At 47.8% G+C, this 25,362-nt stretch overlaps 1 protein-coding gene across 19 annotated transcripts in view; it reads right to left on the bottom strand.

Moving 5' to 3' along the window:
- ARAP1 (ArfGAP with RhoGAP domain, ankyrin repeat and PH domain 1) overlaps positions 1–25,362 on the bottom strand; it is a 127,991-nt gene that overhangs the window by 50,094 nt on the left and 52,535 nt on the right. For 12 of the 19 annotated variants that reach the window (XR_015949747.1, XR_015949748.1, XR_015949749.1 and 9 more), the window contains 10 exons: positions 17,177–17,307; positions 16,244–16,314; positions 12,106–12,218; positions 10,826–10,987; positions 9,359–9,482; positions 7,962–8,082; positions 6,992–7,197; positions 5,801–5,907; positions 4,155–4,354; positions 3,315–3,400 (listed from right to left, as the gene is read on the bottom strand). Coding sequence is in view for 16 of the 19 variants with exons in the window: in XM_088668487.1 (XP_088524613.1) it covers positions 3,315–3,400; positions 4,155–4,354; positions 5,801–5,907; positions 6,992–7,197; positions 7,962–8,082; positions 9,359–9,482; positions 10,826–10,987; positions 12,106–12,218; positions 16,244–16,314; positions 17,177–17,307 (1,321 nt within the window). In the remaining 3 variants the exon portion in view is untranslated. The remainder of the gene's footprint in view (positions 1–3,314; positions 3,401–4,154; positions 4,355–5,800; positions 5,908–6,991; positions 7,198–7,961; positions 8,083–9,358; positions 9,483–10,825; positions 10,988–12,105; positions 12,219–16,243; positions 16,315–17,176; positions 17,308–25,362) is intronic. The other 7 variants (XM_088668491.1, XM_088668492.1, XM_088668493.1 and 4 more) reach the window with 3 other exon arrangements.

The following is a 25,362-nucleotide window of genomic DNA, read 5'->3' as shown; positions in this document are numbered from 1 at the left end:
TAATGGTTGGGGTTTCGGATTAGGACCTGGCAGAGCAGAGTTCAAATCCTCCCCCTCAGCCATGAAGCTCACTGAGTGTGACCTTGGGGGCCAGTCACTGTCTCTCAGCCTTGCCCACCTCACAGGGTTGTTGGGAGGATAAAATGGGGAGCGGGAGAGTCACGTGTCCCAGCTTGAGCTCCTTGCCGGGAAACGGTAATATATAAATGCAACAAATAACAATAGTGAACGATAAGGGTATTGCCTCTGATTGTGGAGGTGGACTGTACAAACCAGGGAGGATCAGCAGTCATTGTTAGTCTCCTCCTCTTCCAGATTTTGGTCTAAATCTCTTTTAAAGCTGTCCAAGTTGGTGACCATCACTGACTCCTGAAGCAGTGAGTTCCATAGTTTAACTATGTGCTGAAAAAGGGCAGGACTTGATTAAAGTGGACCTAAAACTGAATCTTAAAGGAACGGCTTCCTCATTTTCCTACACCCCCATACCAGCCTTTGTCAACCTCCAGCTATTTCGGACTATTATTTATTTACTGCATTTATCCTGCCTCTTTCTGCAAGGAGTTCCCCCTCCTCACTAAGTCCCCATAACAACCCTGCGAGGTAGGTTAGGCGGAGAGGCAGGAGCTGGCTCCCAACGTCACACCCACTGAGCTCCGAGGCCAAGTGGGGCTTTGAACCCTGGTCTCTCCCAGGTCCAAATCCAACACTCTAACCACTACACCATACTGCCTACAACTCCCATCAGCCCCCAGCTGGAAGTTTAAGCGAGGATGGGAATTTCGAATAAATAAGCCAGTGGTGGCCGGAAAACGCATCCAAATCATTATCCCACCGCGTCCTAATTGTCTCGCGCGGCAGTCCAAAATATCCAGGTTGGGTTAAACTATGGGGAAATTCAGGAGCTGCCATCTCACCGAGGGACTGAGACTAGATGTGCCCAAGCACAGTCAGGAAAGCGATCTATACCCAGCTTGTTTTCCTCTACCCCCCTCATCCATTTTTTCCTTTTGTGCCATCTCCTTCCAAACATGAGACAGCAGGCAGGGACTGGCTTTTTAAAGCAGAGCTTATCATGGGCTGGGGGTTTTCGTTGAGGGCGTTGTTGCTGTTAGTGGTTATCTCCCGCTTGGACTACTGCAACGCGCTCCCTTTGAAGGTGACTCGGAAACTACAGCTAACCCAGAAGGCGGCTGCCGGACTGGTGACTGGGACCATGTAACTCATGGTCCTCAAGGATCTTCACTGGCTCCCAGGACGTTTCCGAGCACAATTCTAAGGGTATGGTGCTGACCTTTAAAGCCCTGGATAAGAGCAGCCTTTTCTGCATTTGCCAGATGGGGTGGGTTAAAAGGGTGGCTCTCTCTTTGGGGGCCCAGGCTGCAGGAAAGGGAGCTTGCAAACCGGCTCCAGAAAAGGAGAGTGGCTCTCTCCAAGATTTCCCAAAGACACTCTGCGCAGAGCTGCTATCTTGTGAAAACTCTGCCCTCGTGTGGAAGCATTGGTGCATCTCTGAGGTTTAAAGCAGCCTTGGTTTTTGAGAAATGAAGGCAGAATGTACAAAGCCAATTGGCTCATCCTGAGCCAAGGTCCAAAGTCAAAGGGCTTTAAAGTGGTGTTTCAGGAAGAGGAAAAGCTCCTTGGTTCAAATCCTCATCATTGTTGTTGTTGTTTAGTCATTTAGTCGTGTCCGACTCTTCGTGACCCCATGGACCAGAGCACGCCAGGCACTCCTGTCTTGCACTGCCTCCCGCAGTTTGGTCAGACTCATGTTAGTTTCTTCGAGAACACTGTCCAACCATCTCGTCCTCTGTCGTCCCCTTCTCCTAGTGCCCTCCATCTTTCCCAACATCAGGGTCTTCTCTTCTCATGAGGTGGCCAAAGTATTGGAGCCTCAGCTTCACGATCTGTCCTTCCAGTGAGCACTCAGGGCTGATTTCCTTCAGAATGGAGAGGTTTGATCTTCTTGCAGTCCATGGGGCTCTCAAGAGTCTCCTCCAGCACCATAATTCAAAAGCATCAATTATTTGGCGATCAGCCTTCTTTATGGTCCAGCTCTCACTTCCATACATCACTACTGGGGAAACCATAGCTTTAACTATACGGACTATGCTATACGGACCTTTGTCGTCATCATTACTTTGTCTTTATACCTGACTTTGTTCTCCGAGGAACTCAAGGCGATGTACAGAGTTCTACACCTCTTCAGTTTACCCTCACGACAACCCTGCAAAGTAGGTTGGGCTGAGAGGCAGGGACCTTGACACCCAGGGAGCTTCATGGGTGTAGGGATTTGAACCCTGGTCTCCCAGGCCCTACTCAGACACGCTAACCACTGCACCATCCTGGCACTTCTTCACAACAAAATGGCCATAGAATCATAGGATTGTAGAGGTGGAAAGGACCCCAGGGGTCATCCAACCCAACCCCCTGCATTGCAGAGAGTGCGCATCCTTCTGGATTCCTTGCTTTTTTGCTCTCCAGCAATTAATTCCTTGCATCAATACTCTGGGGTCTCCTTTAGGCCCTTTTTCTAGCAAATGAGCCTGCGGAGTGTGAAGAAGAGTTTTGCTTTCTTCCAAACAGGAGTGAACCCAACCAAAAAACCCTCTTTGCCTCTTGCTTCCTAACCACCCCCTTTCAGAATCAGCTTCTGATGAGGTGCATGTCAGTTTCGTTTTCCTCTACCCTCCTCATCCCTTTTTTCCTTTTGTGCCATGTCTTTCCAAACATGAGACAGCAGGCAGGGACTGGCTTTTTAAAACAGAGCTTATCATGGGCTGGGGGTTTCGTTGAAGGCGTTGTTGCTGTTACTGGTTATCTCCCGCTTGGACTACTGCAATGCGCTCTCTGTGGGGCTCCCTTTGAAGGTGACTCGGAAACTATAGCTAACCCAGAAGGCGGCTTCCGGACTGGGGAAGGGAGGAAGAGTAGAAATCCTCGTGGAGGAAGACTGATCATCCTGCCCTAGGTCCAACGCTTAAGACCCTTTTTGCCCACGGCATCTTTCTCACTTTCCTGCAACTTGCTCCCAAAATTATCACCCTTTCGGCAATGCAGAAGAACGGGAGCATCACATAGTGGTTAGAACGTCGGACTAGGACCTGGGAGACCGGGGTTCAAATCCCCACTCCGCCATGAAAGCTCATGGGGTGGCCTTGGGCCAGCCACTCACTCTCAGTTAAACCTACCTTGCAGGGGTGTCACCTGGAACTCCTAATACTACTGTCATAAATAAATACAGGTGATGTTAGAGCTTCCCTGGGACATGTGGTCGCAAGTTCCCATTGCTGCTTTCCAGCCCCTTAATTCCCCACCTCGATCAGCTCCTCCGTCCAGACTTTCTTATCCATCTTGAGGCTCCGTACTTTGGTGACGTTGGGTCCCAGCCCGCGATGTTCTCCTGTGTCGGGAAGGATAGAAACAGGTTTTTTTTAAAGGTGCCGCGTTCCAAAATCACAGCGCGGAGGCCTGACCTGAGAGGCAGGGAGGTCTTCCCCACTCGCCGACCTCGAGAACAGCTTCGCGCCTCAGTTTCTCGCTCTATACACTTGCGAGGAGCAACATCGCTTAAGTGAAAGAGAGGCTGCAAAGGGGCAGAAGAGATACACTTTAAAAATAGCTTCAGCTATAATCATACTTTTTGAAAGCTGAGCGACGTCCCCATATGGAAAGGTTGCAGGATTCGGGACTTTCAAGTCTAGATTACCCAATGCCTGCGGAAAACTAGGAAACGGGATCCGAGCACAAGAGCAACTCTCTCCTCCTGCGGCTTCTAAAAATGGGATTTGAGAAGCCTTGCTTTTAAAAATATACTTATATTTATAATTTTCCAACAACACATAATGATAGTATTCAAACTTCCCTTCCCCCCTTCCATGATGTCCTTTATCAAAACCTACTCTGCTGCATTTTTTCATCAGTCCATATCTGCTTCTGCTCATCTGTTACCTTTTTATACTTTCTACTGCTGAAATTATTTGGATCCAGGAGGATGGCTGCCTCCATCCAGGCTAGCAGCCACTGGTAGCCTCTCCTCCACCATGAATTTGCCTAACCCTCTTTTAAAGCCATCCTAGTTGGTGATCCCCACTGCCTCCTGTGGAAGGGAGTTCCACAGTTCAACCGGGGAAAAAGAGAAACAACCCGTTCCTTACCTGCGCATCTCTTGCAGATGACCACACAGAGGTTGATGGAGCCCCAGTCAGGTTTTGGGGAGCCACAGTCAGCGCAGAAGCAGTTTTCTTCCACCTTCCAAATCCTCTCAGCCACCTCGAAGTTGGAAAGCGCCTCGGCGATGGACTGTTGCATAGCCTCCACCCATTCCTCCTTCTCCTGGTCGGATTCTGCAATGAAGCTGGGAAAGGCAAGAAGAGCAGTGGGTTAGGGATTGAGGATCAATCCTGTGCGATAATCTAGGACTGAGGGGAGGAACCTACATTGGCTCCCAGTATGTTTCCGAGCACAATTCAAAGTGTTGATGCTGACCTTTAAAGCCTTAAACGGCCTCAGCCCAGTATACTTGAAGGAGCGTCTCCACCCCCCATCGTTCTGCCTGGACACTGAGATCCAGCGCCGAGGGCCTTATGGTGGTTCCCTCACTGCGAGAAGCAAAGCTACAGGGAACCAGGCAGAGGGCCTTCTCGGTAGTGGCACCCGCCCTGTGGAACGCCCTCCCATCGGAGGCCAGGGAGATGAACAACTACCTGACATTCAGAAAACACCTAAAGGCAGCCCTGTTTAGGGAAGCTTTAATGTTTAATATATTAAACTTCAATCAAACTTCAATCCAGGACATTCTATACAAGATCTCAAAGCAGCTGTTTTATTACAGAAAAATTTCAGAAACAGACTGGAAAGAGAAGTTGCTGAATTGGAACTCATTACCAAGCTTAAAACCATGGAGCCACCTGGGATGAACAAAGACATAGGATTCTTATCTCATTATGCATGATCAAGCTTTCTTTAGCGCCTCAGCCCTTGCTCCCCCCCCCCCCCCGCAGGATCTATTGCAGTCATCAGCAGTCGTTAACAGCCATCAACAGGTTTACCACTCCCATCAGCCCATCACCCATTCCCACCCACCCTCCCCCACCCTCTGTATATACATAAGGGACTGACTTCTGTTTCAAGTGTATCTGAAGAAGTGTGCATGCACATGAAAGCTCATACCAAAATAAAAACTTAGTTGGTCTTTAAGGTGCTACTGAAGGAATTTTTTTATTTTGCTTTGACTCAGACCAACATGGCTACCTACCTGTAACTAATAAATTATTGTATCTAATATTTCTGTTGGAAGCCGCCCAGAGTGGCTGGGGAAACCCAGCCAGATGGGTGGGGTATAAATAATAAATTATTATTATTATTATTATTATTATTATTATTATTATTATTATCTGGAAGTGGAACTGATGGAGGCTAAACAGGAGCAGCGGCCAGAACTGGGAGCAGGTGGGTCACAGCCAGCAAATTCTGGTTTGGGTCCCATGCTCCCTTCCTTCCGAGTTCTGCAAGGACGAAACGTAACTATGCAAGAATAGGCTGCCCATCTTGTCCGGCATTCTGTTCTCACTGTGGTCAACCTTGATGGGAAATGCCAAGCAGGATCCGAGCCCCAGAGGACTCTCCCTTCCTGCGATTTCCAGCAACTGGGGCCCAGAAGTTTCAACGACCGCAAGATATCAGAGATGGAACCAGGCCTCTTCTGTGGCAAAGCAAGGGAGTCTGCTGCTGTTGAGCTCAGCCCTTCCCCAAAATACACAGGGGCAGGATGAGGACTTTCTGAGTCAGCACCTGTCATTACCTGAAGATCCGGTAGGGTGTGGTCAAGTCAAAGCCCCTTCTGTCCACATCCTTGACGTTGCCCACGTTCATTTCGATGTAGGTGATCCCGATGCCCAGGCGGAAGTCCTAAGCCGAGGGCACAAGAATTGAAAGTGAGGCCTCCATCGCAATCCGTACTGGATTGGAAAGTGGTTTCATGATTGAAGGAGCGTCTCCACCCCCATCGTTCATCCCGGACACTGAGGTCCAGCTCCGAGAGCCTTCTGGCGGTTCCCTCCCTGCGAGAAGCAAAGCTACAGGGAACCAGGCAGAGGGCCTTCTTGGTGGTGGCTCCCTCCCCATGGAACGCTCTCCCATCAGATGTCAAAGGAATAAACAACTATCTGACTTTCAGAAGACATCTGAAGGCAGCCCTATTTAGGGAAGCTTTTAATGTTTGTCATTTCATTGTGCTTTTAATTTTCTGTTGGAAGCCGCCCAGAGTGACTAGGGAAACCCAGCCAGATGGGCGGGATATAAATTATTATTACAGTAACACCTCGGGTTACAGCCGCTTCAGGTTGCGTCTTTTCGGGTTGTGCTCCGCGCCGAACCCAGAAGTACCGGAGAAATGCAAAATTGCGCAGAAATGCAAAATTGTGCTTTGTGCATGCACAGAAGCGCCGAATTGCAACCCGTGTGTGTGCAAACGCTGCAGGTTGCAAATGTTCCTCCAGCACGGATCACATTCCTCCTGCATGGATCAGTGTCCACTGTAGTACTATTATTATTATTATTATAGAATTGCAGAGTTGGAAGGAGCCCCTTGAGGTCAACTAGTTCAACCCCATTCAATGAAGGGGCATCCCATCTCTGCTTAAAAACCTCCGAGGAAGGAGATTCTATCACCTCCCGAAGGAGACTGTTCCAGCGTCCGGCTCTCACAACCAACCAACCAGAAATCTCCAAGGAAAACCAGCAAGCAGGATCTGAGCCCAAGAGCCCTCTCCCCTCTTGCAGTTTCCAGCAACCCAAATTCAGAACCACTGCTGCTTCAGGCCGTGGAGGCAGAGGACAGCCATCCTAGCTAGGAGCCCTCGATAGCCCTCTCCTCTTCTATGAATTAGTCCAATCCTCTTTTGAAGCCATCCAAATTGGCGGCCTCCTGAGGCAGGGAGTTCCATAGTTCAATCAGGCACTATGAGCAAGCACACTTGTGGCGCATACGCACCTCTGCGTTCTTGTAGAGGAAAACTTTCTCCCCGGCCACCACAACGTACAGCCTGTTTTTAAATCCCCGCAGCTCCAAGAGGCCGCACTTGTCCATGGAGTCGAAACTGCTGCTGGGCACCTGGAAGACGGACGCTCTTTCCAAACACCTCGACTTCTTCTCGTCCACTATCTTCTGAAGGGCCCTGATCCACTCGTTGCGATCCGCTGCAGCGCAGGAGACAGCGTTGGTATTTAGAGGAACGAAACAGAACCGTTCTTAGGCGGCACGACTTCGTTCTGAAGATTGGGGGGGGGGGTCGCGTGTATAATGTTCTCCCAGCAGGGGAGGAGGAATCAGAGAATCTAGGTGGCTATCACTGCCTCCTGTGGCAGGGAGTTCCACAGTTTAACTATATTAATACGTTCTCTCTTTTGGATTATGGAAATAATCCATAATTAATTGGGGGGAACGTTTATATGTAAACAGAGTCCTTTTTGTTGGGGATAATTCAGACTGAAATTCGCAGGTGTCAAAAAAGGTTATTTATGTATGCCACTACTGCAGCCCGTGTTTTGTTAGCCCAAAAATGAAAAACGGCTAAGTTCTCAACCAAAGAAGAATGGCAACTTAAACTGACAGAATATGTGCAGCTTGCAGACTTAACATTAGAATAAGAGAACAGGAAGAACATACGTTTAGAGAAGATTGGGAAACATTTATTGAATATATGGGAAATAACTGTGTACAGCTGAAAACGCTGGCAGCATTAAGAGAGATTCAACAGTGCAAATAAGTTTTGGTGCATGCAATAATAGAATACTGGATGGTATAGCTTTTTGTAAAATACGCAGGGGTTTATGATATGTAAAATGAACCATGGAAAGAGAAGAAGGGAAGTCGTTGATATTTTAAGGAGTATTTTAAATTGTAAAACAGGAAATTTAATAGCATTGTAAGAGAGGGAAGAAGGGAGGGGATTCTCACCTACCATCACTCTCCGCCCGGAAAGCAAAGGTCCGGTTGTTGGTGATCACCTCAAATTTCTGGTCCCCGATACTGGCCACACGGGTAATACAGCATATGGGGATGAGGCGTTTGGAGTAAACATCCTGCAACATTTGACAGAGAGGTTGGTCAACAGAACGTATTATCGTGATGAATCATTCGGAGCGTGGCTTCTGTACACTCAAAGTGAGGCGGCCCCTACCTGCAGGCTCGCAACCTACAGAAATGCAACGTGACACACACACACACACACATACAAGGAAAGATGGATGAGGAGGGCAGAGGAAAAAGCAAAACTCAGCCGCCAGTTTCTCAGCACTTCTTCAGGGGCAGGAGACTGGCACAATGGGAAATAAGGGGACCAAGCGAGGCACTCGGTATTTAATTCTTAGTATTTTTTTGGGAGGGGAGCCTTAAAAATAGCTCAAAACAATTATTTTCTGTTCTGTCCAGATTTTCACTTTTTGGAATATGGCAAGCCTATATTAGCGACTCTAAGCCCCCGTAATGAACCACACTTCCAAGCACTCTTTGGGGGAAGCGATGGCTGGTACTGATTTAAATGTATCCTGCAGGTGGGGGGTGGGTGGGCTGACCTAGGGCACAAAATTGGTGCAGAATGTGGAAAGGGATAGGATATTCATAGAATCATAGAGTTGGAAGAGACCACAAGGGCCATCCAGTCCAACCCCCTGCCAAGCAGGAAACACCATCAAAGCATTCTTGACATATGGCTGTCAAGCCTCTGCTTAAAGACCTCCAAAGAAGGAGACTCCACCACACTCCTTGGTAGCAAATTCCACTGCCGAACAGCTCTTACTGTCAGGAAGTTCTTCCTAATGTTTAGGTGGAATCTTCTTTCTTGAAGTTTGAATCCATTGCTCCGTGTCCTCCGAACCCATCCAGCCCCGTTGCTTTCCATAAGGAGAGCCTTATGGAAAGCAGAATCCCGACCAAGGAAGAAATGCAGATAAAATTAATGGACCACGCCGAAATGGCCAAACTAATGGGAAGAATTAGAAATCCATTTTTAATAAAGAACGGGGCGAGTATATAATTTATTGGAAAAAATATTGGAACAATTAAATTCATTAGCAGGATTGATTTAAAACGTGGCAGTTAAAAATTTTAACTAAGGGACACTTAAGGATTTATTAAAAATTGGAATTATAAAGGAGATGCGGGGGGGGGGATTGTAACCGAAGGATCCACAAAGGGGGTGGGGAGTCAAAGGGGTTTTTTGTATTGTTTTCCCCTCCTCCATGAATTTGTCCAACCCTCTTTCAAAGCCATCCAAACGGGCGGACATCCCTGCCTCTTGTGGCAGGGAGTTCCACAGTCTAACTACGCTCCACGTGGACCTATCTTTTCCCCTCTCACCTTCTCACTGTCAAAGTAGCGGAGGTTGTCGCTATCCAATTTCACCCATCGCTTCTGGTAGATATAGGACCTGGAGCCGGAAAAGACTGTTAGCTGGGGTGCTCTGTGGGTCAGCAGTGTGGTCCTTAAGGAGGTAAAATCAGGCGCTCAATGAGTGGCAGGATTCCCACCCCATTATTTTATTATCATTTATTAAATCTGTTTGTCGCTTTATCCTGCCCAAGACAACCCAAAGCAGCTTACAACCATATGGAAACTGCAGGGTCATTTTGGAGACGAATCCCTTTTCGTAAACCGCTTTGTGGTTATTTGCAGTCAAGCGGGATATATAATTTTTATGAAATAAAATAAAATTGTCTTGATAGAAGTTTCTTCTGTTATTGGACAGGCGATGCAACCTGATCCAAGGCTGGCATTGTTAAATCTGTTTGTAGACGTCCATATGCATTTTAGGGCCCGCTACTCTTTTTCATGTCCGCAGCTGGAAAAATAGCAGCACAATATTGGGGAAAGACCTGCCGACTCAACTCTAGAGCCTTGTGGGGATGGACTATGGAACTACAGCCCCCATTGAGAAACTTAACAAAGCATCTTAGAACGCTCAGGAACACACAAAGCGGTTTTGAAAACTGTCTGGTATACCCAGTGCACCAGAAAGGGCAATCATGATTATTAATAATTATTAAATTTGTATACCGCCCTTCCTCTGAAGATCATGGGGATTGTACCCGGGGGGGGGGGGAGTAGTGCCAGGCCACAATGCTACCTGTCCAATTAAGGAGTAAGCGGATTTGCCTCCAATTGGTTTTTCTTTTGCCCAGACACTTTCCCGCTGAAAAGGGGCAAACATCCATCAGGGTTTTTTCCATACCTGCCAAGTTTCTGTCGGAGAAATAAGGGACTGGGCCAAAAGTAGCAGACCGGAAATAGCGCTGCCGCCATTTTGGAAATGGGCGGAGCATGCTCAGAAGTGACTTTTGATGCAGCTTTGCCCAGTTCCAAAATGGCCGTCGCACCAGAAGTCACACTGCAGCCATTTTGGAACTGGGCAGAGCAGCATCAAAAGTAGCTTCTGAGCATGCTCCGCCCAGTTCCAAAATGGCCACCGCGCCAGAATAAAACAGCTGGAAAAACAGGGATTTCCCGGGGAATACGGGAGACTTGGCAGCTATGGTTTTTTCTGAAGATTGTTGTAGGTTCCGATTCAGCGCTAAACAGTGTTTTCCCCCCCGGGAGGATGGGGAGGAGTGGGGCAAAAGAAAAATCTTTTGACCCCGTGGGACGAACGGGAATGTGGACGAGCCCAAACAAACACGCTGGGCTTGAAGCAGATCAGCGTCTTAATAAAACCAGGCCCACGTTATCACAAGGGCAGCCATTGCCAACCTGCTGGGTGTTTTGGGACTACAACTCCAATCGGCCCTGCAGGAGGCTTTTGCAGGGGAGGCCCAATTTTGGTTTGCTCACCCCTGCGGCGGGTTCTTATCCAGCCAGCCCGCCTTGACGACGGGCGAGAGCTGAGAGGGCGAGTCTGTCCTGTTCATCCTGTCAGCGTGGAGACTCAAGGCGCCAAAGGACAGAGCGCTGCCGGCGTACGAGTTCAGCCCGCAGTCATTCCAGTGGTTGCTGCTGTGGAGACAAAGGAGGGGGGACACATCAGGCCTTGCAGGGGGGTGGTGGTCTAGATCAGGCACATCCAACTCCCAAGAGACTGTGATCCACTCACAGTTTCTTTTTTTGCCCATAGGAACGCATTAATTAAATTTCAATGCATTCCTATGGGAAACCGCGATTCGCAAGACGAATTTTTCGCAAAATGAATTCGTCTTGCGAATCACTATCAGATCGCAAGACGCATCCATCTTGCGAAAAATTCATCTTGCAGGGCATTCGTCTTGCGAGATACCACTGTAGTTGAAATGGATAGCTCAGTTGGTTAGAGCCTGGTGCTGATAATGCCAAGGTTGCCGGTTCGATCCCCGTATGGGATCCCCGTATGATTCTGATTCCAGGTCAGGCTCGGGGGATGAGAGCGGCTGTGAACGATTATGCAAAGCAGGGCTTACCTGCCCCGCTCAAGCTGGCACCTCTGGCTGGGAGAAAGTGCTGCCTCAGACCCTGACTGCTTCCCTTCAGTGTAGACAATTCTGAGCTAGGTGGGCCAACGATCGGACTCAGCAAAAGGAAGCTCCCATGTTCCAAACATTAGCCAGATATGTGTGCATAAGGTAAGGTTGGAAACAGGCTGGAAGCTGGAGACACAGAGCTTCCTGCGGCAGCGAGTTCCGTGGGTTAACTACACGCTGCATGGAAAGTGCTTCCCGTTGTCTGTCTTGAATCTCCCAGCCTTCAAGTTCGTGAGATGTCCAGAACTAGTGGGGAACTTTTTTCTCTCTCTGCTTTCTCCATGCCGGACACCTATCATGTTGCTTCGTGTTGGCATTTCCTCTAAATGAAAGAGCCCCAAATTCTGCAACCTGACAGGGCAGTGTTGCTCTATGCCCGCTGCAATGCAGGGGGTTGGACTAGATGACCCTTGAGGGTCCCTTCCAACTCTACGATCCCCCCTCGATCATTTTGGTTGCTCTTTCTTCTGGACCTTGCATAGCTTGTCCCTCGAGCGGAAGCTCCGTCCTAGCTTTCGAAAGGCAACCCTGGAAACAAGAGGGCGAGGCCAGATATTCCAGGACAACCCAAATATTCAGCGTGAGCTCTCATGCATGCAAACAAACCACAGCATCCCTCACTTGGTGGGGGATTCCTCTTTGAAATAATCCTCAATCAGCTCGTCTTCGCTCATCAGGCTGCTGAACCGGGCAGAGCGACGTTTCTGCGGTGTCGACTCCACCGCCACGTCCTCCTGCAGAGGGAAGAAGACAAAAAGGAGTTGCACTTTGAAAAGCTGCCGGGACACAGAATTATTATTATTATTATTATTACCCCACCCATCTGGCTGGGTTTCCCCAGCCACTCTGGGCGGCTCCCAACCGAATATTAAAAACAAAATATAGCATTAAACATTTAAAACTTCCCTAAACAGGGCTAAAGCAATGACAAACCTAGACAACATCTTAAAAAGCAGAGACATCACCTTGCCGACAAAGGTCCGTATAGTTAAAGCTATGGTTTTCCCAGTAGTGATGTATGGAAGTGGGAGCTGCACCATAAAGAAGGCTGATCGCCAAAGAATTGATGCTTTTGAATTATGGTGCTGGAGGAGACTCTTGAGAGTCCCATGGACTGCAAGAAGATCAAACCTCTCCATTCTGAAGGAAATCAGCCCTGAGTGCTCACTGGGAGGACAGATCCTGAAGCTGAGGCTCCAAGACTTTGGCCACCTCATGAGAAGAGAAGACTCCCTGGAAAAGACCCTGATGTTGGGAAAGATGGAGGGCACAAGGAGAAGGGGACGACAGAGGATGAGATGGTTGGACAGTGTTCTCGAAGCTACGAACATGAGTTTGACCAAACTGCGGGAGGCAGTGGAAGACAGGAGTGCCTGGCGTGCTATGGTCCATGGGGTCATGAAGAGTCGGACACGACTAAACGACTAAACAACAACAAACAGGGCTGCCTTCAGATGTCTTCCAAAAGTCAGACTGTTGTCTACGTATTTCCTTGACATCTGGTGGGAGGGCATACCACAGGGCGGGTGCCACTACCGAGAAGGCCCTCTGCCTGGTTCCCTGTAACCTCACTTCTCGCAGGGAGGGTACCGTCAGAAGGTCCTCAGAACTGGACCTCAGGCAGAATGATGGAGATGGAGACGCTCCTTCAGGTATCCTTTGCTGAGGGCATTTAGGGCTTTAAAGGTCACCACCAACACTTTGAATTGTGCTCAAAAACGTACTGGGGGCCAATGTAGGTCTTTCAGGACCGGTGTTATATGGTCTCGGCGGCCGCTCCCAGTCACCAGTCTAGCTGCTGCATTCTGGATTATTTGTAGATTCTGTGTCACCTTCAAAGGTAGCCCCACATAGAGCGCATTGCAGTAGTCCAAGCGGGAGATAACTAGAGCATGCACCACTCTGGCAAGTCAGTCTGCAGGAAGGGAGGGTCTCAGCCTGCGAACCAGATGGAGCTGGTAGACATCTGCCCTGGACACAGAATTGACCTTCGTCTCCATGGACAGCTGTGAGTCCAAAATGACTCCCAGGCTGCACACCTGGTCCTTCAGGGGCACAGTTACCCCATTCAGGACCAGGGAGTCCTCTACACCAGCCCGTCCCCTGTCCCCCAAGAACAGCACTTCTGTCTTGTCAGGATTCAACCTCAATCCGTTAGCCGCCATCCTTCTCCAACTGCCTCCAGACACTCACACTCCCTGTGCATGGGGCAGGAATCCCGGCATAATGGTTAGAGTGCCGGGCTCAGACATGGGAGATCGGGGTTTGAATCCCCGCACGGCCACGGAGTTCACCGGGTGATCTTGGGCCAGTCGCTCACTCTCAGCCTCGCCTACCTGACAGAGTCATTGTGAGGATAGAGTAGGGAGGAAGGAGAAATACGAGACAGAGAGCCATTGATAGCCTCTAATCCAGGCACCCCCAAACTTTGGCGCTCCAGTTGTTTTAGCCTACAACTGCCATGATCCCTAGGTAACAGGACCAGTGGTCAGGGATGGTAGGAATTGTAGTCCAAAATTATCTGGAGGGCCGAAGTTTGGGGATGCCTGCTCTAATCCTCTTTCAAAGCCATCAAGGTGCCTTTGCTATATGTGAAACAGTTTAGTTTAGTTTCCGTTTATTGCCGTCATAGGCCAGCTGATGAAAAATAGCCAAAAAACAGAATTATAAAAGCAAGACAAAATAATAAAAGCTAAACTATGAAACAGAAACTTTCAGGTGCTTCGGATGTACTGGAAAGACATATGTGACTGTGTTTATCAGCAGAAGAGACTTCCATAAAAGGTTGTGGACTCTCCTTTATTTATTTTATTATTATTATATATTTTAATATTTATTTATTATATATTTTATTTATTATTTATTTTATTTTTATTTATTATTTATTTTATTTTTATTAATTTTTATTTATTGTTTATTTGTTTATTATTATATCTTTATTAAATTTTCTGTTTTACAATTTAGAATATTCATTTATACAACCTTAAAATATCAGTGACTTCCCTTCTTCTCCTTCCACTTATTTACACCGTTGAATTTATCTTATTCCTGACAGCGTTTTCAGCTGTAGACAGTTATTTCTCATATATTTTCCAATCTTCTCTAAACTTATGTTCTTCTTGTTCTCTTAGTGACCCAGGCATGTCCAACAGGTAGATCGTGATCTACCAGTAGATCACTGGATGTCTGCGGTAGATTACAAGTAGATCACTGGCTCCCCGCAAAGAAGCTGAACAACTGTGGCTCCCCTAAAAAAAAAGCTCAACATTTTACCTCCTCCCTGAAAAAACTCAACAACTTTGACCTGAACCCCCCAAAAAGGGGGAACCGGTAGATCACTGCCAGTTTTTAACTCTGTGAGTAGATCGCAGTCTCTTGGGAGCTGGCCACCCCAAAATTTCACTTAAAAATAATAATCAAATAGATGGCAGCTTTAAAAACAATTCAGAGAGTTTTGACCTAATCAGTGTTGCAGCTCTGCAAAAGAGCTCTTAAACAATGCAAGGGACCAGGAAGTGTCTGCAAAATCTCTCTCTCTCTCTCTCTCTCTCTCTCTCTCTCTCTCTCTCTCTCTCTCTCTCTCACACACACACACACACACACACACACACACACTCCCTGGGTCTGGCACCAGCCCCGCCTGAGAATTATTATCATGTGCCACAAATGAAAAATTGGTTGGGGTGCAGAGCGGTGTTTGGAAGGTCAAAGCCATCCTCCTTCTCGGCTGGGGCTGCTTCACGGCCTCCTGGCTTCTGGTGCACGATGCAACCGGATGTTGCACAGGACCCCTCTATTTATAGCTGAAAGAACCACCGTCCGGGAGCTTCTGCTGAGAAGCACATCAGCAGTTTCCCCCCCTGAGCCACAGCAGAGCAAAGAGAATCAGGGATTCAAGCTTCTCCGTCCACACAGCTTTTTCCTAGGGAACTGAAGTAAACAAAATCTGCTCTTTTTCCCTCATGGGGTATCCAAGAGCCCGTATGGAGTCCTTAAACGGGTTCCCTATCTGTAGGGAAAAACACCAGAGGCCAACCAGAGTATATTGAGAAGCAAAGCAGCTAGGAAGCCTGATTTTTATTAAACTGTTGCAACAGGGTGCTCTCTCTCACACACACACATACACACACCCCTCGCAGGAGGGAGGAGAGAACCCAGAACAATAGTGTGCAAGCTCTTATATAGACTTTTGAAATTGCCTACCCTGTAGCCCAAGACCACCCCCCAATACATCATACATACATCACAGAAAGAGGTGGTCCCCAGCAAAAATACATAGAATCATAGAGTTGAAAGAGACCACAAAGGCCATCAAGTCCAACCCCCTGCCAAGCAGGAAACACCATCAAAGTATTCCTGACAGATGCCTGTCAAGCCTCTGCTTAAAGACCTCCAAAGAAGGAGACTCCACCACACTCCTTGGCAGCAAATTCCACTGCCTAACAGCTCTTACTGTCAGGGAAGTTCTTCCTAATGTTTAGGTGGAATCTTCTTTCTTGTAGCTTGGTGCTCTTGCAATAGAATGCTGTGTCCTTTCATTTAAAATGCATCTCTGGGTTATTTGTGGGAATTTGTTCATTCCCCCCCCCCCAAAAAAAAATAGTCCGGCCCCCCCACAAGGTCTGAGGGACAGTGGACCAGCCCCCTGCTGAAAAAGTTTGCCAACCCCTGCATTAGCATATCCCGGAGGGGAAGGCAACCTCCGAGTTATTTTGAGGATGAGATGGGCAGCATGGCCCCCCCAGGGATGCGGACCTACCTTGTCAGTCATTTCCTCTGCCAGAGCTTCTGTTTCCTCCTCAAACGGGGGATCTTCATAATCAGAATCATCTGCGGAGACAGACCAGGCACAGTTAAACTATGGAACTCCCTGCCACAGGAGGCAGCCACGGCTTGGAAAGAGGATTAAGCAAATTCATGGAGGAGGAGGAGGCTATCCATGGATACTGTTCATCTTGGCTGTGAGTCCTGGAAGAACTGCTCCCTGCCAAGAACTTTTCCCACCTGGTCTGGACTGACTCCAGCTGCAAAAGCTGAGGCTGCTGAACAGACTCTCAGACAGGGGTGTTATTTAGGGGGATCTGTTGGGGCGGGTTGTTGCCGTTATATTATTTTTCTGCTGTTATTGATATTGATTTCATTGATATAAATTCTTTGTTATTGATCTTATTTTTTCTGATGCTGATATTATTTTGAATATTATGATGAATTTTTTTGTTTTTTAAAAAATCTCAAAGCAGTTTACAAAAGAGTGGACGATAACATTATAACACAGAAAGATTGACGACAAAAAGCTTCCGAAAGCTAAAACACCAACAGACTAAAAACCAGATTAAAACTGACACCATTTTGTGGTACGCACAAGAGCGACTTAGATTTCCAGGAATGCCCAATTGTGCACCTAGACCAAAATCTATCGCCTTTTCCAACCAGAAGAGGTTTTCCAAGGTGGGTGATATCGTTGGTGCTCACTTGAGAGGTACCAGTATGTATTGCATTACAAAACAGAACTTCACTTTCAGAATCTGAACAGTGAAGTTGGGGGAAGTGGGTGGACTTCCAAACACCCCTTTTGCAGAATCACAGAACCGCTGTGTTGGAAGGGAACGCCAAAGGGCATCTAGTTCAACCCCCTGCGAAGGAGGGATCGCACAGCACTGAGCTTTCTCTTCCGCCAGGCACAAACACTCACCAAAGTCCGTATGGAAGAGGAGGGGGGGCTTCAAAGGTGGCTCAGGGATGCCGGTCTGCTCCGCGATGTTCAGGCGGGGAAAGAGGGCGGGTGGCTGCTCGGGGTCTTGCAGGTGGTCTTTCACAGGAGGACTGGAATGAGAAAGAACAGAGACCTCGCTTTAAAATCAGCTGGCATCGTCCCCCTGGCTCAGCCACTTCATGAGCTCAGAAGAACATCAAAAAGGAGCCCAGCAAGATCAGGCCCCTGGGCCACCGAGTCCAGCATCCTGTTCCCGCACGGTGCCTCTTGGGGAGAACCAGCAATCAGGATTCGAACACAAGAGCAACACTCCCCTCCTGTGGTTCCCAGCAACTGGGAGATCCAGAAGCATCGCTGCCTCCGACCGTGGAGGGAGAGCAGAGTCATTGTGGCAGAAATCCCGTAATTCAGCCAGGCACCGTGTGAAGAAGTTATTTCTTTCATCTGAATCCTACAATATTCAGCTTTACTGGGTTCTATAGTTCTAGTCTTAGAAAGCAGAGACATCAGCTTGCCGACAAAGGTCCGTATAGTTAAAGCTCTGGTTTTCCCAGTAGTGATGTATGTAAGTGAGAGCTGGACCATAAAGAAGGCTGATCGCTGAAGAATTGATGCTTTTGAATTAAGGTGCTGGAGGAGACTCTTGAGAGTCCCATGGACTGCAAGAAGATCAAACCTCTCCATTCTGAAGGAAATCAGCCCTGAGTGCTCACTGGAAGGACAGATCGTGAAGCTGAGGCTCCAATACTTTGGCCACCACATGAGAAGAGAAGACCCTGATGTTGGGAAAGATGGAGGGCACAAGGAGAAGGGGACAACAGAGGACGAGATGGCTGGACAGTGTTCTTGAAGCTACCAACATGAGTCTGACCAAACTGCGGGAGGCAGTGGAAGACAGGAGTGCCTGGCGTGCTCTGGTCCATGGGGTCACGAAGAGTCGGACACGACTAAACAACTGAACAACAAGTTTTGTGCAAGATGGAGAAAAGAAATATCTGATGTCCACTATCTCCACACAAGGCATCATTTAATATGTATAATAATTATTATTTATTACTCATACCCCGCCCATCTGGCTGGGTTTCCCCAGCCACTGTGGCCGGCTCCCAACAGAAAATTTAAAACACGATAAAACATCAAACATTAAAAACTTCCCCAAACAGGGCTGCCTTCAGATGTCTTCTAAAAATCAGATAGCTGTTTATTTCCTTGACATCTGATGGGAGGGCGATCCACAGGGAGGGCGCCACTACCGAGAAGGCCCTCAAAAAACTACCCTCAATTTCTTCTTCGATGTCCCAACGGGACGAGTGATTCCGAGAGATCCTTGGGAGGATTTAAGCTGCCGAAACCCATAATAGCAGCACTCTGTTTTTGTTACCTCTATTTTAATAGATTCCCTTCTTTAAACTGTTTTAATTGTATTAAATTACTTTGTAGAGCTTGTCTTCTAGACACTTTCATCTTCAGAAAGGATATAAAGAAATGTAATAAATAACAACAACAACAACAACAATAATATCACTAGTAATGTGATTTCTTTATTGTAGCAATCTGAATGTGAGCTTTTGCAGCAATTTAAAGAGAATAGATTATGACAGTAAGGGAAACAGGATAGAAAGGAACTCAAGGTTCCAGATTTTTAAAAAATGGGACCAAGATCCTAGGAAGAGACTTCTTAACCCAATGGCTCACCTAAGTCTAGCATCCTAGAATCATAGAGTTGGAAGAGACCACAAGGGTCATCCAGTCCAACCCCCTGCCAAGCAGGAAACACCATCAAAGCATTCTTGACATATGCCTGTCAAGCCTCTGCTTAAAGACCTCCAAAGAAGGAGACTCCACCACACTCCTTGGTAGCAAATTCCACTGCCGAACAGCTCTTACTGTCAGGAAGTTCTTCCTAATGTTTAGGTGGGATCTTCTTTCTTGTAGTTTGAATCCATTGCTCCGTGTCCGCTTCTCTGGAGCAGGAGAAAACAATCTTTCTCCCTCCTCCATATGACATCCTTTCATATATTTGAAACGATGTCATGTGGAGGAGGGAGAAAGATCCTGTCCTCAAAGTGGTCAATGGACCAACTCTGGAGGCAGAGCAGAGCTATCCTGCCTAGAAGCAATCGACAGTCCTCTCCTCCTTCAATTTGTCTAATCCTCTTTTAAAGAACTGCCCCGTCGCCAACTGACCAACAGTCACCCTGTTGGCTCCCAGACATGAGACACCAAGGAAGGTTCTTTGCTGCAACCAGAAAACTCAGCAAAATTAGACTTCCTTCGCTGTTGCAACTTCCCTCTCGCTTGCCTTCCAAGCTCAGTACACCCCGCGAGAAGGAGGCAGTGATTTGCTTACTCTCGGGAAACGAGGAGGGGGGATTCCCTCCTGGGGCAAAGCGGAAAAACTAAATCACTGGTTCCCCAAAAAATAAATCACCGGTTCCACGTTCCCATTTGCTACAAAGCAAAGTGAAAATATGCTGGAGTAGATGGGCTCTGCAATAGCTGGAATAGCTCAGTTGGTAAAGCTTGAGATTCTTAATCTCAGGGTTGTGGGTTCGAGCCCCACATTGGCCAAAAGATCCCTGCGCGGCAGGGGGTTGGACTAGATGGCCCTCAGCTTCCCTTCCAACACTACAGTTCTCTGATTCTATAAAAGGAGGTGCAAGGACAGCTAGGGACCCACAGTTGTCACAGGCCTTGGTCTCCCTCTAGGGCACACTTCACCAACCTGGAGTGCTCTTGTAGCTTTTGGACTACAAATCCCATCAGCACATGATAGTATGGGCCGGCTGAGACTGATGGGAGTTGTAGTCCGAAACATCAGGAGCACTGCTGCTTTACGTGCAAATGCAACGGAGGTTCCAACCACCGCTGGGGATCATGGAAGTGTAGAGTTAGACGGGAACCCCAAGAATTTCTGCAATGCAGGAATCATAGCTAATGAATTCCTGCCCCCCCCCAACCGCCGTCTAGGAAACTCCAACGAAGGAGACCCCAGCACCTTCTGAGGGAGTCTGTTCCGTGGTCAGACAACCCTTGCCCTCAGATATTTATTCAGAAACATCCTTTCTTGCTATTTGAATCCATCGGTTCCTCTAGGGCAGCAGAAAACAAGCTTGCTCTGTCTTTCTACATTTTTAGAGTTCTTGTCTGTAAACCACCTTGAGTTCTGTCAGGGAAAAGGTTGGAGAACATATGGATAAATCAATAAATCAATAAACGAGGCAGTCCTTCAGATAGTTGAAGACGGCTGTCATATCAACTTGCAGTCCCCCTCTTTTCCAGGCTGAACATTAGGGCTGGGCAAGATATTGATATATCGTACAAAACCAGTTTGAAGTCCATATCGTGATATCGGTTTCATACTTTTTGGCCTGGCAATATATTGAGAATCATGATGTGTTTGTGCGCACTATGCAAAAATCACAATGTGGGGGAAACCATAAAGCCAGTCAATGCCTCTTCGTATATCACAAAGCTGAAAACCAGGTGTCACCTTTACATAGCTCCATCCGTATTTCAGACCTCATGATATATCGGTATATCGTGATGCTTAGCTGGTGATATATTGTGATGCTGAAAGCCAGATATCGCCCAGTCCTACTAAACATACCCAACTCCCTCAACCGATCCTCATACGGCTTGGTCTCCAGACCCTTGGTCATCTTCCATCTCTGCACATCTTCCAGCTGGTCGGTATCCTTCTTAAACTGGGGTGCCTAGTTCTTGGGCGGGGGAGTGTCCGTTTCTTACACACAAAGGGTACGCATGAGCTCAGGAAAAAATCCCCTTTATAATAATAATAATAATTTATTATTTATACCCCGCCCATCTGGCTGGGTTTCCCCAGCCACTCTGGGCGGCTTCCAACAGAAATATTTGTTGTTGTTGTTGTTGAGTCGTTTAGTCGTGTCCGACTCTTCGTGACCCCATGGACCAGAGTACGCCAGGCACTCCTGTCTTCCACTGCCTCCCGCAGTTGGGTCAAACTCATGTTCGTAGCTTCGAGAACACTGTCCAACCACCTCGTCCTCTGTTCTCCTTGTGCCCTCCATCTTTCCCAACATCAGGGTCTTTTCCAGGGAGTCTTCTCTTCTCATGAGGTGGCCAAAGTCTTGGAGCCTCAGCTTCAGGATCTGTCCTTCCAGTGAGCACTCAGGGCTGATTTCCTTCAGAATGGATAGGTTTGATCTTCTTGCACTCCATGGGACTCTCAATAGTCTCCTCCAGCACCATAATTCAAAAGCATCAATTCTTGGGCGATCAGCCTTCTTTATGGTCCAGCTCTCACTTCCATACATCACTACTGGGAAACCATAGCTTTAACTATACAGACCTTTGTATGCAAGATCTTGCCTACAGAAATATTAAGATACACTAATTTCTTAAAGATTAAAAGCTTCCCTAAACAGGGCTGCCTTCAGATGTCCTCTAAAAGTCTGGTACCTGTTTTTCTCTTTGACATCTGATGGGAGGGCGTTCCACAGGGTGGGTGCCACTACCGAGAAGGCCCTCTGCCTGGTTCCCTGCAACTTGGCTTCTCACAGGGAGGGAACCGCCAGAAGGCCCTCAGTACTGGACCTCAGTGTCTGGGCAGAATGATGGGGGTGGAGACGCTCCTTCAGGTATACAGGACCGAGGCCATTTAGGGCTTTAAAGGTCAGCACCAACACTTTGAATTGTGCTCGGAAACGTACTGGGAGCCAATGCAGGTCTTTCAAGACCGGTGTTATGTGGTCTCTGCGGCTACTCCCAGTCACCAGTCTAGCTGCCGCATTCTGTTTTAATTGTAGTTTCCGGGTCACCTTCAAAGGTAGCCCCACGTAGAGCGCATTGCAGTAGTCCAAGCAGGAGATAACCAGAGCATGCACCACTCTGGCGAGACAGTCTGCGGACAGGTAGGGTCTCAGCCTGTGTACCAGATGGAGCTGATAAACAGCTGCCCCGGATACAGAATTAACCTTTACAAAAGAGGCTAGTTAGATTTCAAGAGCAGAGATTTGAGAAGTTCTCTCTTCTCCAGGAGGGCACAACTTTCAGATCCCTGCAACGGTGCAGGCTCCGAAGTTGTCCTAATCAGCAGTTTTTCTAGATCTCTAAGCCTGCAGCCACAGCAGACCCCTTTAAACTAAACCAAGCCGCTGCTACTGCTGTTGCTGCTTTTCGGTTCTCTTAGCTTTCGCAAGCTTCCGCCTCCCAAAAATTACATTCTGCAGCTCATTTGGCCGGCCCCTTCCTCCCTGGAGAAACCTCGCCCTGCAGTAAAACAGGTTCCCTTGGCATCTGCAGGCTCAAAACCTGCTTTTCCACTTGGCTGCCTGGATCCTTGCCAATCCACCACCGAGATCAGCAGCAACGAGAAACCCAGACAGGAGGGGGAAACAGGACTCGCTTGAGAGCAACAAAACACAACCATTGGGCTTCTAAAACATGCACACAGGCCTTAACTAGTGCAAAAAAAGAAAGAGGAACTATGGGGTTTTTTAAATAAAAAATGCAAACGGTTCTGTACAAAGATATATCGAGGATACATTCTTGGCACTGAATGCAAAGGGGAGCATTTATTTATGTGGTTGTTATTTAAAATACAGGGTGGGCGTCTGTTGGTGGAGAAGGGGGTTCATCTCTCTAGCTGAGAGTTGGGGGGACTTCACTGCCCCCTAGGTAAAAGATGGGGTGGAAAGGATGGGGGTCAGTTTTTGACCTGCGGCAGGATTTGTACCTGATTATTGGTTCTTGAACGTCTGAGTGTTTTATGGATGTGAGAATTGAGCCGGTGAGGTGGGGTGCATGGAGGAAATGCGACTGCTGATGGAGACGGCATGGGGTGCATGGCGCCCATAGGGAAGGGGCACACCACAGGGCCTCAGCCGCCTTACAGCTGGGGGGGAAGCAGCCGGCAGACAGCGCGGGGCCTGCGGGCGCCAAGACGCATGAGTGCCGCCGGCCATTTTGTCACACACACCCATCAGGGTGGCGCCCGGGGCAGACTGAACCCCCCCCGCACCCCCCTTCCTACGCCCCTGCCTAGTCTAGCCCGACCCCTGTAATGCAGGGCAACCTAGTCAGATGGGCAGGGTATAATTATTATTATTATTATTATTATTATTATTATTATTATTATCAATAATAATAATAATATCATCGAAGCTACCAACATGAGTCTGACCAAACTGCGGGAGGCAGTGGAAGACAGGAGTACCTGGCATGCTTTGGTCCATGGGGTCACGAAGAGTCGGACCCAACTAAACATCATCATCATCATCATCATCATCATCACGGCTAAAGAGTCCCAGATAGATGGCAATCCATTTAAAAACCTCCTGCAAAGCTGAGTCCGTTCCCCTGTCAAACAGCTTTCTATTACATGTAAACACCCATTTTCATTTGGTGATATTTATGAGATATTTAAAGATATATAGTAATTATGTTGCACTCTGATGGTGTGTCATAATGGATTTTTAATGGTTTGCTTTTGTTTTTTATTTCACACGCACACACAGAGGAGACGCCTATTGCTTATTTAAAATGTGTGATTTTACTATTATCACGAAGAAGTTGCGAGAGGACTTGGGATTTGTATTTTTAGGGGGAATGCACTGGTTTTTGTCGAGATGCAAAACACACAAACAGATTTCCTGAAGCAGTATACAATCTTGTTATTATTATTAACTACAGTGGTACCTCGGTTTACAAACACAATTGGTTCCGGAAATCTGTACTTAACCTGAAGCGTACTTAACCTGAAGCGAACTTTCCCACTGAAAGTAATGGAAAGTGGATTAATCTGTTCCAGATGGGTCCGCGGAGTACTCAACCTGAAGCGTACTTAACCCGAGGTGAGTGTAATTGGTTCCGGAAGTCCGTACTTAACCTGAAGCGTACTTTCCCATTGAAAGTAAGTAATGGAAAGTGGATTAATCCGTTCCAGACGGGTCCGCGGAGTACTTAAACTGAAAATACTCAAACCGAGGCGTACTTAAACTGAGGTATGACTGTATATTGAACTTGCATACTCAGTGCTATTTTTCAAGAAAAACAGGTGCTGGAGCTGACATTTCTCCCTTGTTCTCTTAGAATGGCAATGGCACCCACCTGAGAGGTACCAGAACTGAGCTCCTGAGAGCTCCGCCTGCAAAAAGCCTTGCCTATGCGACTGCAGGATATAAGTTTGTTGACTTATATACTGCTTCATATTTCAGAAGAAATCTCTAAGTGGTTGGGGAAACTAAAAGTGGCAGTTTATTAAAGACAGCACAATATGTGCCGAGTGTTCGCTGCAAGCCAACCCCCACAGCGCAGTGAAATGCAGAAAGCTGCAGCAGACTCTCACCGCAGGTGCAACTGACAACTGCAAAAGAGTTTGTTTTTTTCCCCCGCCGCAAGTGGAGCAAGAGAAGGGCCAAATGAAGCCAAATGAACTACGGTACCGTAGAAGAAGACCCTGATGTTGGGAAAGATTGAGATGGACAGGTCATAGTGGAGAGTTTTGACTAAACGTGATCCACCTGGAGAAGGAACTGGCAAGCCACTCCAGTATCCCTGCCAAGAAAACTCCATGGACAGTGCTCACTGGAAGGACAGATCCTGAAGCTGAGGCTCCAATACTTTGGCCACCTCATGAGAAGAGAAGACTCCCTGGATGTTGGGAAAGATGGAGGGCACCAGGAGAAGGGGACGACAGAGGACGAGATGGCTGGACAGTGTTTTCGAAGCTACGAACATGAGTTTGACTAAACTGCGGGAGGCAGTGCAAGACAGGAGTGCCTGGCGTGCTATGGTCCATGGGGTCACGAAGAGTCGGACACGACTAAACAACAACAACAACAACAACTGTAGTTTATTGCAAAGTCCCCAAATGTGATAAGAGATTCCTGCCAAACGCCAGGGCCCATTACGGAAACGTTTTTGGTTTTTTTACCAGAAGCAGACAGAGAGGGAAGGGAGAGCGATTTCACGTGCAAGGAGAGTGCACTGGGGGGGGGGACCTGTGGCCACATCCGGAAGATCTGACCGAAGAGAGCAACTCCAAACAGAGTTGGGGCTTCCTGCCTCCCCCCGCCCCCCCCCCAAAAAAATAACACACAACTTTAAAAGAACAAAATCTCTCTCTCTCTCTCTCTCTCTCTCTCTCTCTCTCTCTCTCTCTCTCTCTCTAAGAGTGCAAC

The sequence above is a fragment of the Zootoca vivipara genome, chromosome 4 (genome assembly GCF_965207765.1).
Source record: "Zootoca vivipara chromosome 4, rZooViv2.hap1.1, whole genome shotgun sequence".
NCBI lineage: Eukaryota > Metazoa > Chordata > Lepidosauria > Squamata > Lacertidae > Zootoca > Zootoca vivipara.
This window is presented reverse-complemented; position numbering and strand designations above follow the sequence as displayed.